The sequence below is a fragment of the Podarcis raffonei genome, chromosome 12 (assembly GCF_027172205.1).
Source record: "Podarcis raffonei isolate rPodRaf1 chromosome 12, rPodRaf1.pri, whole genome shotgun sequence".
Taxonomy (NCBI): domain Eukaryota; kingdom Metazoa; phylum Chordata; class Lepidosauria; order Squamata; family Lacertidae; genus Podarcis; species Podarcis raffonei.
The window spans coordinates 9,504,977-9,518,415 of record NC_070613.1 but is presented as its reverse complement, the minus strand read 5'-3'; the positions used below and the strand labels follow the sequence as shown (position 1 = coordinate 9,518,415).

At 41.6% G+C, this 13,439-nt stretch overlaps 1 protein-coding gene and 1 long non-coding RNA gene across 3 annotated transcripts in view; one reads left to right on the top strand and one right to left on the bottom strand.

Moving 5' to 3' along the window:
- TTC21A (tetratricopeptide repeat domain 21A) overlaps positions 1-9,078 on the top strand; it is a 29,804-nt gene extending 20,726 nt beyond the window's left edge. For both annotated transcript variants that reach the window (XM_053409673.1, XM_053409674.1), the window contains 11 exons: positions 172-278; positions 619-807; positions 1,461-1,571; positions 2,756-2,837; positions 3,105-3,255; positions 4,395-4,559; positions 6,208-6,403; positions 7,337-7,561; positions 7,699-7,819; positions 8,354-8,421; positions 8,903-9,078. In XM_053409673.1, coding sequence (XP_053265648.1) covers positions 172-278; positions 619-807; positions 1,461-1,571; positions 2,756-2,837; positions 3,105-3,255; positions 4,395-4,559; positions 6,208-6,403; positions 7,337-7,561; positions 7,699-7,819; positions 8,354-8,421; positions 8,903-8,980 — 1,493 coding nt within the window. In that variant the 3' untranslated portion in view covers positions 8,981-9,078. The remainder of the gene's footprint in view (positions 1-171; positions 279-618; positions 808-1,460; positions 1,572-2,755; positions 2,838-3,104; positions 3,256-4,394; positions 4,560-6,207; positions 6,404-7,336; positions 7,562-7,698; positions 7,820-8,353; positions 8,422-8,902) is intronic.
- LOC128423979 (uncharacterized) lies at positions 7,102-8,410 on the bottom strand. Its single transcript, XR_008332908.1, has 2 exons — positions 8,334-8,410; positions 7,102-7,252 (listed from the first exon to the last, which is right to left on the bottom strand). It is a non-coding gene; the product is annotated as an uncharacterized LOC128423979 (long non-coding RNA).
- Positions 9,079-13,439: the final 4,361 nt, after the last annotated feature.

Here is a 13,439-nt window from a genome sequence, read left to right as displayed (position 1 = left end):
TCAGCAAGTCCTAGGCGCTGAGGTTTTACCCACAGCGCCACCCGCGTCCCTTACCTAGGAGTATTGTTGGTCATTAAACTTTTGCACTGCAGAAAATCATAGCCAGTGTTTTACTGATGGTCAAAACACCATACTGGTATAAAATAATGATTGCTTTGTTTCATTTTGCAGTTGACGATCTGCCATCAATGAAGAAGGATGTTAGGAACCTGATGTTACTAGCAAAGATTTGTGAGACAACTAAAAGAGGAGAAGTTGTTCTGGATACTCTGAACATGGTAGAAAACCAATGTTGTAGAAGCCTCATGTACTCCTGGGGATGACTCTAAAGTGGTTTCTGAAATAAATATAAATAATAAATAGACTTGGGTTTTTAACCCAAGTTTGAATTAAGTAGAAACTTTTTATACTAATTAACTAATTCTAATACAGTTTAAAGACTGTGTAACTTACAGTATACTTCAGATACAGAAGTAGACCAACTGGAAGGAAGTAGTACAAAGCACTAAATAGAATGCTTATTCAGCAGTCCTCATTCTTGTATACAATATCTAATAAAGATGCTAGGACGGGTATACCCCACAATGCCTTCACTTGGTATATTTGTTCATTTTTAAGGCATACGACATCCAGCAAAGGATACTGAAGCGTGTCCGTGTAGAGCAGCCTGAATTGATTCCTTCCCAGAAACAGGTGTTGTTAATGATCTGTGTACAGTTTGCCAAGTTCTACCAAGCAGAGAAGGAATATGAAAAAGCTTTGAAGTACTACACGGAAGCTCTATCCTGCGTTCCAACTGATAGTAAGGTAAACATGATCTTCCGTCTCCAACTGAAAGGAATGCAAAGGAATGTCTGTACTAAGGTTGAGTAAAACGTTCCCTACCCAGCCTTTCTGGTTGTTGGGATTATTGCAATAAACAAATGTTTGATTCATTTCATTCTGCATGCTCCAGATCATTTAACACGGCTTATCTGTGCCTCAACTTTCAAAGAGACTAGGATTTATCTTGCTATTTATGTATTGGTTGCTTTTTCTTGCCAAAGGCAACTCAAAGCAATTTACAACAAAGTCCTAGTGTGTGTATTCAAAACATGTTAGTCGATCAAACAGGGAAATTGGATTACATAGGACTGAAGGTGCAAATTCTAAAAAGTGAGGCCTAAGCCTTCAGACCCAAGTCCAGGGCCCTGCAGGCTAGTCCGGTCCCTCCAGTGACCACCCAGAGAGTGTCAGATGTTTGGGACATTGGCAAATGGGCTGATACTGGCATGCTGAGGCCCACTGATGCCGATCACCAGTTATCTGTCCTTAATTTTTTTATTTAAAAACCCATTTTATAGACAGGGAGTGAGTTCTATGGAATGAGGACTACAAACATCTGCCACAATTATCAGTACCAAAATGATCATTACCAAAGATCCATTGCTGCTTAAAATACTTTTCCATTTTATTTTCAGATAATGTTGGAATTAGCTCAGCTGTATTTGATGCAAGAAGATACAGAGCAGTGTGAGCATTATTGTACTCTCCTGCTTCAAGATGACGAGAGCAATGAAATTGGAACAATGGTAAACACTGTTATTCTTTCTTCCACTAAACTTAAGCTTTGCTGGTGTACTGTATATCTTTATGAGCCACCAGGTAGGAGGGGTTTTGAAAAGCTTCTGAAGTAAAGCCCAACTGTTTCTACACACCTATGCAACTGTGTGGAAGGGATAGGAGGATTCACATCAGTCTTAAACTACACAATTTTGACTAACATATTAGTGACACAGAGCATGCTCAAACATTGTAATGTCTTTCAGATACCAAAGAGTGCTTCCCCTTCCTGGCTACTGCACCTCATGCATCTATTACAGGTGCTTTAAAGAGCAGAAGGAGCTATTTTATATCAGAGTATGCTTTGGGAAAGGCCTTTAACAGTGCAGGGAACCACTACTGAAGAAAATCGCTGCCTAAAGAGATATTTAATTTGATTTTGTATTGTCCCTCATGTATGAAAATGGTGGGTCAGAGAAGACTTATTGGTGGGTTGCCAATCAGCAGCTAAGGATGGGGATTGCAGATGGAGTTATAGAAATACACTTTCAGATCATAAGGGCGATGAGTGGGGAGGAAGAAATTAATACATACAGACAAGCATAAATAAACATGGTCAAGTCTGCCACCCATATGCATGGGAACGTAGGGCCTTTGTAAACACTATGAACTACTGTACTGACTTTGATAACGTATGTGTTGGGGGGAAAATACAAACCACATAGAATCATAGACTTGTAGAATTGGAAGGGACCCTGCTTATCATCTAGTCCAACAAAATATGCAGCTGCCTCATATGGGGACAGAACCAGAAACCTTGGCATTTTGAGCACTGTGCTCTAAACAACTGAGCTATTTCATGTTTTGTGACAACATTCATATTTTCCTGGGTATGTTGTGCATGCATACTATGTGTATAAGCAGTGAAATATGTGTATAAGCAGTGGAACCTGTCACACGTGAATGTGTATGGTTTTCACTTGTTTTATAGTCGAGAAGTGCTGTCCATGTAAGAAATTGATCACGTTTGAATCATCCCTCAATCCCTTGAATCACCCTGGGCTAAGATTAAGAGTCCTCATTGTTCCATCTCCATCCTGGAAGGCTGGATTTTCATAAACGTATTTATGACTTGTGAAAAGTCAAAAATCTGGCTCTTTCTGAAGCATTGATACCATTTGGTCTGAGTGTGAAATAGCTGTTCCTTTTCTAGATGATGGCCAACCTTATGTTCAGAAAAGAGTCATACGAAGAAGCTATAAGTCTGTACCGGAATGTTCTGGAGAAATCTCCAGGTATTTTGTAGCATTTATATACTGGAGGGTTTTTTTGGGGGGGGCATAAAAAGGGCCTCTAAAGCATCTCATGAGATAAATACAGTAAACAAGAGCATTTTGATGAAAGGGTGTTTGTGTGTCTAGATGGGTGCATGACAAAATGCAGATTTGTTTGTTTCTTCATTTCTCAACAGAAGAGTGTTTCTTCTTTCAGACTCTTATATGTGAACAAATTATCTGTGAAATAAGTTGGAAATACATATTTTTAAAATTATGTGCTTTTAGATAACTTCTTGGTCATGGAGAATTTGATTGACTTACTGAGAAGAAGTGGTAAACTTGATGAAGCAACACACTTTTTTGAACTGGCCAAGAGAAAATCATCTCGAACAGCTTTGGATCCCGGTTATAACTACTGCATGGGACTTTATTGCTGGTAAATCATAGAAACCAGTACTAATGGGAGTCACACACCAAAGGCCCAAGCAGAAATGATGAGGGTGTTCCATGATAAAGATCTATTGTTGCTTAGAAGCTACTGGGAGAAGGGAATTTGGAACATAACCATTGCACAGTGGGAAACAATTTAGTGGCTCTTTCTTCCTGTGCTGTTCTTCACTGCAAGTACTCTCCATCTCCAAGTTCTATTTGTCCTCTTTCTGTGAGTGAAAACATAGGGTGCTTCCAGACATGGGCTTAAGAATGCGAATGAGTCATGATTTCGCAAATGGGTAGTTGGCAACAAGTTTGGTTAAATAAATAAAAAACTTAATGGATAAATCTGGATTAAATGGGAAGAATGGCCAGTGTTTTGAGGCCCAATGGCTATCTTGTGGAAGCTCTGAAAAAAATTGCATGCTTAAGGATTGCCAAGCCCTCAAACCAGTCTAGAAATATCCTTACCTGTGAGCTGGGAGGGGTGGTTTGCATCAGAAAAAATAGTACAGGTGGAAAGGTGTTTTGTTTTCTAAAAAGTTGTGCTGTGGTTCCAGTTCCAGGTCCTTGCAGGTGCTATGTTTTTGTTAATGTTCCTATTGTGAAAGTTCCTAACCATGAATCAATTGTGCCTCATCTGATACAGTCCTTAAATCCTGTGCAATAGCTCTGCACAAATAAACCAAGGAAACTCGTTGTACAGTCTCCTTAATAAACGTATCCTTTTTGTTTTTTCAAACTAGTGAGCTACTTTGTTTCCCCACTTGGAAGTATGCTTGAGAATTTGACCGCTCTTACTTTTACACACTTTTCAATTGCACACACTGGATTTGTTGTGCCTAGAATTTCCTTTGGCTTAAATAAAGTCTATCTCCTTTTTTTTCTCATGGTCCCGCAATAGGAAATTTCTCGCCGCTTCTGACCAGTTCAACACAGAATTAAGTGCATCTGAGTCCTATGATTGCTTGCAGCTTAAGCACACTTTCCTCTTTATTGAATTGAGGCCGTCACCTTGCACTAAACCCTTAGATTGGATTTGGCAGGGAAGAAGAATATGTGGATATATGCTTGTTAACAAGACTGATATTTTAAGGGTCTCACATTTCACCTAGGTCTTCAATACTTTCTCCCCACAAACAGGCACATGATGCAGCCCAATCAGGCACTGAAGTTCTTCAACAAAGCACGTAAGGATAGTGACTGGGGCCAGAAAGCCCTTGGCCATATGATTCAGATATGCCTAAATCCTGACAATGACATAATAGGCAGAGAGACTTTAGGAAACCAGAATACCATGGATACTAGGTAAGGAAAAGTCCTGTAACAGAATATGAAAATCACATTCTTAAAGTCAACTTGAAGTACAGGAATCCCCTCGTTTACACAGAGATTCCATTCTGGACCCCTGTGCACTTAAGTGAAATCACGTAAAGTAGGGAGCACCCTTTAACACCCTTTAAAATCCCTCTCTGCCGCTCCCTCTTCAATCCATGCCAAAAATACTGTATTCAAAAATATCCAAAACTAGAATTGAAACTCGGGGGCCCAGTGGTGGAGCATATGCCCACACTGCCCAGGGCAGGCACCCCTCCCCCATGCCCCAGAGTTCAGGGTAAGAGAGTGCTTGGGTTACTGCTGCTCACTCTTAGTGTATTTTTAGTCTTTGTTGGAAGCCACCCAGAGTGGCTGGGGAAACCCAGCCAGATAGGTGGGGCACAAATAATAAATTATTATTATTATTATTATTATTATGGCAGAGACATCACCTTGCCAACAAAAGTCTGTATAGTTAAAGCTATGGTTTTCCCAGTAGTGATGTATGGAAGTGAGAGCTGGACCATAAAGAAGGCTGATCGTGGAAGAATGGATGCTTTTGAATTCTGGTGCTGGAGGAGACTCTTGAGAGTCCCATGGACTGCAAGAAGATCAAACCTCTCCATTCTGAAGGAAATCAGCCCTGAGTGCTCACTGGAAGGACAGATCGTGAAGCTGAGGCTCCAATACTTTGGCCACCTCATGAGAAGAGAAGACTCCCTGGAAAAGACCCTGATGTTGGGAAAGATGGAGGGCACAAGGAGAAGGGGACGACAGAGGATGAGATGGTTGGACAGTGTTGAAGCTACCGGCATGTGTTTGACCAAACTGCGGGAGGCAGTGGAAGACAGGAGGGCCTGGTGTGCTCTGGTCCATGGGGTCATGAAGAGTCAGACACAACTAAACAACAAATTATTATTATTATTATTGCTCTCCTCCTGCTCTCCGCAGCCGGGTCAGATATGACCCAACCACGGAGCTGCTGTGACCACAGCTGAGGAGGGTTGCTCTCTGCCGCTGGGTTGGAAGAGCTGCTGCCGCCAGGCATGAGGTGTAGTGCCCATTAGCCTGCCATTTTGTTACCCCACTCAGTCATGACACCTGGGGTGGCTGCACCCACCGCACTCCCCTTCCTTCGCCTCTGCTGGGGCCAGCTGGAGGCTGCATGGGAAAGCCACTGTTGCTGTTGCGCTACCCTGCAACTAGGTGGGGATGCTGAGCAGCTTAAACAAAGCTTAAACAAATCCCGTTGCACCTCCGGCCTCTTTGGGGCTTCCTCCGCTTTCCAGAAATAGTGCTTCAGGTTAAGAACTTTGCTTCAGGATGAGAACAGAAATCGTGCTCCGGCAGCGCGGCGGCAGCAGGAGGCCCCATTAGCTAAAGTGGTGCTTCAGGTTAAGAACAGTTTCAGGTTAAGGACGGACCTCCGGAACGAATTAAGTACTTAACCCGAGGTATTGGGAGAGGGAGGAAGCAACTTGTATGTAGCCTTCTGCTGAAGTCATAGCAGTTCCCTAGATTAGGATATAGGTGTATGTAAATGCTTTAATCTAAATCAAATAATGGTCATACTATTCTTATAGAGTCAAGAGAAGGTCTTTGATAGCCTAGGAAACAGAAACTGTTTTCTTCTTGCTAGTAATCTGAAGGAAAAGAAAGAATCTGAACAGCATGGCATACGTACAGCCGAGAAGCTTCTCAAAGAGTTTTATCCTCACTCACAAGAAGGGCAGAATCAAGTAGAGCTGTTACAGAGCTACTGCTTAATGGCCACGAGAGAGACACATAATGTGGAGAAGGCCCTGAAAGTATTTACTGAAATGTGCCAAAATGAGGTAAAGATAGTTTCTTCCATGAGTGGTAAGCAGCTTGGAGAGGACATTTATATTCATGGTAGTGGCTGCTGGCTAACAGTAAAAAAAGCACTGGATATTCCTATGGATGTTTGACACCAGAAACTGTAGTATATTGCTATCTCATAGATGAGACTCCTTAGGGATTATGGGAGTTGTAGTCTAAAATAACTGGAGGGCCTCAGGTTGGGGAAGGCTTCTGTATAATGACAAGCTACACCATGCAGTTTCTTTTGCGTGAGGTAGCAACATTTTATTTTTTTCGCACATACTGTATTTTCTGGCGTATAAGACTACTTTTTAACCCAGGAAAATCTTCTCAAAAGTCAGGGGTCGTCTTATACGCAGGCTACAGCAGCAGTTCCTGCAGCAGCTCCCCACCAAAGGATAAAACGACAGCAAATTAAATCAGAGGACACCAAACTCTCTAGATGAAGCAGAAATATGCTTGAAAAATGGCCCCAGAAGCCCCCAGCCACTGGGAAGTGGAGTGGATTTCCGAGCCGGACTGGAGATTGGTTTTTTAAATTTTTATTTGGTATGCATTGGAAGAGGGGTAGTCTTATACGGCGAGTATATCCCAAACTCTATATTTTAACTGGAAAAGTTGGGGGGGTCATCTTATACGCCCAGTCGTCTTATACACCGGAAAATACGGTATATTTTCTTCACACCACTACTTTATGCCCATTTACGTAATGCACCTAAATCTTCAGTTTATTCAGACGGGATGTATAATCTGTTGCTACCCTTAGTCTGGTAGGCTCCTCACTGTTAGAAGGCCAAGACACTGGTGTTCTCTCACTTCATAGATTTCATATGCAAAATGATCTGTGATTATAAAAGAATAGTGATGACAGTTCGCTGAATTGTTCATTTTAAAAACAAAACTTGTCTTTTATATATCTAAATCAGAGGGACAGCGTTTCAGCCGTTTTAGCAGTGTCTCAAGCATACATACTTCTTAAGCAGCCACTCAAAGCCAGGAACCAGCTGAAGCGCTTGATGAAAGCAAAATGGAGTTTGACAGAAGCTGATGACTTAGAAAAGTGTTGGATTTTATTGGCAGACAGCTACACTGCATGTGGGAAGTTTGACTGTGCAATTGAGCTAGTGAAGCGCTGCTTGCGGCACAATAAGGTAAGAGGCTGGGAGTCTATTATAGTGGCAGAAGCACTTCCCTCTGGATTGTGCTCTTAGAGAGAAAAAATGCTTAAAGAAAATACTAACAGCCCATGAGTGATTTGTTTTTGCACTATAATTTTTTTTCTTTTAAGTCGTGCTCTAAAGCTTATGAATGCTTGGGATATATCGCAGAAAAGGAAAAGGCCTACAAAGACGCTGCAGCCAATTATGAATTAGCTTGGAAACATAGTCACCAAGCAAATCCTACTGTTGGTAAGTAAAAAAAGTTATTGCTTTGGTTCTATATCTTTGTGCTGAGGCAACAGTGAAATTGCTCTCAACCAGTTGTGGAAAATTGAGAGTCTAGCAGAAACAGAAGTACATGTGCAAAATACTAAAACAGTAATATTATTCCTGTTATCAGTAATATTATTTCTTATACTAGTTACCACCATACATATTGAACAGTACATTTTATAACTCTCCAGTTTAATAAAATATCATTTTGATCTAGTTTCTGCTTGTTTAATTTGTCAGGTTTATGATTCTTACAGTGCAATCCTGTGTATATCTAGGTAGAAGTAAAGCCCAGCTCCCATCTGTGTAAAGGATTGCAACATTAACTAGTCATTGTATAGGTTTCTGATGTTATGCATGGCAATTATCTTCAGATTATTTTTAAAAAGCACTGAAGACATTAACTGCCCTTCCGACAAAATCTTTTCACCGCGTCCATCATTTACTAGTTTGTTTTTAGTTAGCAATTGATATTAAGCAGAACACTAACCTTTTCCTCTCTTGCTGTAGGATTTAAACTTGCTTTCAACTATCTAAAAGATAAGAGATACGTGGAAGCAATAGATGTGTGCCATGATGTAAGTCTTCCAAACATAAATCTGTAAATAGTGCTTGCTGTAGACCAGCATTTTCAATTTTTACTCTCAGGGCACCCTATTACACCCACTATGACTTTGCTCTGGAACCCCTCCGCCCAGCACAAAACTGAGGGTATGTCCAACACTTTCTTGCAGTTTCACATAGCTGCAAAAAACTGACTTTCAATGAAGCTAGTCTGCCTTCCCTGATCTTTTTGAGAAAAACGGCAAGCTTCTTTGTTCCTAGGAACACAAGGCTGGATCTATAGTAAGTTGCACTTAGTTGTCATTGATATCAGTGAGACTTAAGTCAGGACTAACTTGCTCCATTGATTTCATGGAGATTAGCCTGGATCAGATGCAGAGTTTGATAGCTGCCAAATTGTGGTTGATTAATATTAAGAGAGTTTTTAAAATGTGTTAATATATTTATTTACAACATTTTTTTAAAAGCTAATCATTCATTTCTTGTTTATTAAAGGTTCTGAAGGCATGCCCAGAATATCCAAAAATTAGAGAAGAAATTTTGGAAAAGGCTCAAACAGCAATTAAACCTTAGAGTGTTGATTATATCACTCCTGCGCTATCTAAAACTCTGTCAGTGGAGTTTGAACATAACACCATAATTTTCAATAAAGTTGTCTTGTGCAGTTTAAAGCAGCTTAATTGGTAGTATTACAAGCTGCAGTAGCCCTTTGCCAAAGTAGCTTACTGGGAAGGAAATTGACTTTAGCTACGATTGCTAAATAAGCCTATCCAATTAGGATTCAAACCGTGACTTTTGTTTGAATGGGCTGCCTTGGTCCCCTGACCATGGCAGAGTGCTTTGCATTTTGCCTGTCAAGCTGCCTGATGCTCTAGCCAGTGTTTCTCAGCCTTGGGTCCCCAGATGTTGTTGGACTACAACTCCCATCATCCATGACCACTGGTCCTGCTAGCTATGGATGATGGGAGTTGTAGTCCAATAACAGCTGGGGATCCAAGGTTGAGAAAGGATGCTGCATACACACCTTACATTTAAAGCACATGACATTTAAAGCACATGACCTGAAGAATCCTAGGAACAGGTGCTAAGGGTGCTAAGGTGGTGCAGTGTGAAGAGGGCTAAACCATTTTTTGGGGGATTATAAAGTTCCTTCCCTTGCCCTGAATTTGAATGGATAGCCTTCAAATTTAAATCTCCCTTCACTAGACCACTTTTCCATTTATGAATAGTGTTGAAACGAGCTATGAAAAAGAAGGGGGGAAATGAACGTGTTTATAGTTCCAACTGCTGTTAGCTTCAGAAAGTTAAGCTTTCTGATTAAAATTGGTGGGATGTAAAAGTGCTTAACCTGGTCTAGATGATTCCTAGAGTATCCAAGAATTGATACTTGACATTATAACCATCACTGGCAAAGAGGACAAATGCTTAGGCACTGGATCCTGGCTTTCAAACTTGTCATGACTGATATTAAGTGTGGCCATTCAACTTCATTTCAGCCTGAGCAATCCTCTCTTCATCTGTTAAAAAGGAAATCAGATGGCAGCTTTAGGGGCCCAAAGCTGCAAGAGATTGTTGTTTGTACATAAAAGGGGATTACAGATCCCCAAACCCTGAGGCAATGCCATTGGAAGCCTGCAGTGGGAGGCCCTCAGCCCTTAAATTAAACTTCGCTTTCTTGCTGTTTTTCTTTCTGTCTGTCTGCCTTTAAGAATTGAGCACTGGTGCTATTTGGAAAGCAGAAAAATTCACTTGTCCAAGCATACCAAAGGCCCTTCTGCACAGTACACTACAACAACTGATGTTTGCCAGGAAGAATACAGGAGGCTGTGTCCAATCCCATCTCTTCAATGAACTGTAGGATACATGCATTTTCAGACACCTGTTAATCACATTCAGACATTTAGGTGGACAGTTACAAAATCTTAGTGGAATAGCCTTACCAGCCAAGCAAATTAATGATTAATTCATTCCAGTTTTCAGTGCATTTCCCCATCACTTTCCAAACTGCATAAAGTGAAGCTGCTTTTTAAAAAGTAGATTTGCCTTGAGGTACCTTCTAAGTAAGCATGCAAAAGTTTGTGCGTTAGCATAGGTCCCAGTCCTTTTCCATTTCTTTTCTTTCCATAGATCTGTTGCCCAGCCTGCCATTCAGGAAGTCAGAGATTTCCTTCTGAATCAAATTCTAGATCGCACAATAAAATATGTACCCCAACAAATTATGCAAACATGATAACATTTTGCACATTTGTCTGAGTGGTTTCATTTATCCCAGTTGCAGAACCTTTACAGCAGGGGTCAGCAAACTTTTTCAGCAGGGGACCGGTCCACTGTCCCTCAGACCTTGTGGGGGGCCGGACTATATTTGGGGGGAATGAATGAATGCCCCACAAATAACCCAGGGATGCATTTTAAATAAAAGCACACATTCTACTCATTTAAAAACACCAGGCAGGCCCCACAAATAACCCAGAGATGCATTTTATAAAAAGGACACATTCTGCTCATGTAAAAACATGCTGATTCCCGGTGTTACCGGAAAAATCCGAGGGCTCCCTTGGACAAAAACAAAGACACCAACCAGGATAACTTGGAGCAAAACAGCAGCCTGTAGGCTTGGCCTTTATTGAACTGTTGCAACAGGGTGTTCCCCTCACTTGCAGGAGAGAGGAAAGACACAGAAAAATGGTGTGCAAGACCTTATAAAAACTTTTGAAATTCCCATCCTGTAGGTCAAGCCCACCCCCAGAAACATCATGCATACATTACAGAAAGGAGGGGTTGAGGGAGGAGTTGTGGTGGTAACCTGAGTGTCCTGTCACCTGGCTGGTTCCCTTCTCCCCCCTCCCCATGAGTCATTTTCTGAAGACAAAAGGTAGTCACAGTTTCCTGCCCCCTGAGGGAAGATCTGATCATTGTCCTTTGTTCCAGTCCATGCTGAATCCACTCCCATATGGAAGTTCTTTGTGATCTTGATTGTCTTCTGTCTAGGACCATCAGGGTTGGCATAGCAACTGGGCAGGGCTCCTGTGGATGTGCTGGGATGTTCAAGGGAGTATGGCTGGCCTGTATCAAACCTTCCCCATTTTGTAGTCCTTCCTTCATGGAGTAAAATAAAAGTGGAACAGTGCAAATCCGATGTATGGTTGATTTTCTATGAATTTATAACAGAAGCGTAGCGTATGTAGTGTGTGAGTGTGTGTGAAGTTTGTACTGTTGTAAATAAAAATATGCCCTTTTCCCTTATGGGGTATCCAAGAGCCCATTTAGAGTCCTTACATAGGTTCCCTATTGGTAGGAGAAAATAACAGAGGTCAACCAGAGAATATTGAGAAGCAAAGCAGCTAGTAAGCTTGATCTTTATTGATCTGTTGCAACAGGGTACTCCCCTCACACGCAGGAGAGGAAGAGGACCCACAAAAAATGCTGTGCAAGGGCTTATAAAGACTTTTGAAATTCCCATCCTCTAGATCCAGACCACCCCCAGAAACATTATGCATTCATCACAGAAGGGGTGTAACCTAAGACCACCCCTCAGATAAGGCGGTCTAAAACAGAACATTTGCATGTTGTTTTCTCCTGTCGCTTTGTTTATTTCCTGTCTGGCAGGTTACTTGATTGGATTTCTTGGGGAGCCTGGGCAGTCTTTTGTAATGATAAGGCTCACACCCTTATTCAAACACAGATTAAGACAGGATTTGTGAAGGAAGAGACAATGGGGAGGCTTTTCCATTTTGACCATGCAGAGAAACATTTGCTCAGTTTAGGAATCAAAATGGTTCCAGGTTGGCTTTCCTGTGCTGATCTATGTACGTGTGGTTATGAACATTGCCATATATCTAAGACCATAAAATTCCTATCACAGTGCAAACTGAATGATGGGGGGGGGCGTTCCTGCTACACCGGACCATCCATGGGCCGGATTTAGAAGGCTATTGGGCCGGATCCAGCCCCCAGGCCTTAGTTTCCCTACCCATGCTTTACAGTTTAAGGCTTTCTCAATGCCAAACCACATGCTGCAGTACCCCAGTGTCTCTTTAAACTCAGAAACCTGCTTTGGGAAGTAGCCGTGTGTCAGGCGGGGGGCGGGGAGAGAAAGAAATGTGCTTGCGAGGGCAAGTACACACTTTAAAGCTCATCACAGGAGCTAAAATCACTTGAGGGCAGTTTGAAGTGGGAAGAGAGCAGTTGGGGAAAGGACTGAACACCTCAAAACATTTTTTCTATTTTATTTTAACCCACTAAAATTGCTTCAAAGATGTTATGCACAAATGTCTGCGTAGCGTGAGAAAAGGATGCCATTTCCAACTCATGCCACTAGGTGGCGATATCACTACACAAAAGTACTCCTTAAATCTTAAAATAGAAACATCAACACTGAATGATATATGCAGGTGCCACACTGAGTTATACTTTACTCCACTGCTGTGTGTTTGGGAATGACGGGGAGCTGAATTAATGAGGATTCATTGCCTTGCTTCCAAATATTATCCCAGGATTGATAATATTTAGTGAAAGGTGGACTCTCCCAAACCTAATTTGTAACCGGTCAGTTCAAAATGGATTAAGAGGATGTCTACTGGACACCTTCAAATCCACCTTTTTAAAATGGGAAGGAATCAATGGGAGCTCCTGCCTGCACCCCTCCTGACCTAAAAAACCTCCTGATCGCAGGAGGGCTTGAACTCTAGTGAATGTGCCTAGAGATTTATTATAACAACAACAACAACAACAACAACAACAACAACATAATATAATAATAATAATAATAATAATAATAATAATAATAAAAAAATTCTCTGTACCCCGCCCATCTGGCTGGGTTTCCCCAGCCACTCTGGGCAGCTTCCACAGAGACCAAAAAGACACTAAAATGTCACACATTAAAAACTTCCCTGAACAGGTCTGCCTTATGATGTCTTCTGAATGTCAGGTAGTTGTTTTTCTCTTTGACATCTGGTGGGAGGGTGTTCCACAGGGCGGGCGCCACTACCGAGAAGGCCCTCTGCCTGGTTCCCTGTAGCTTTGCTTCTCG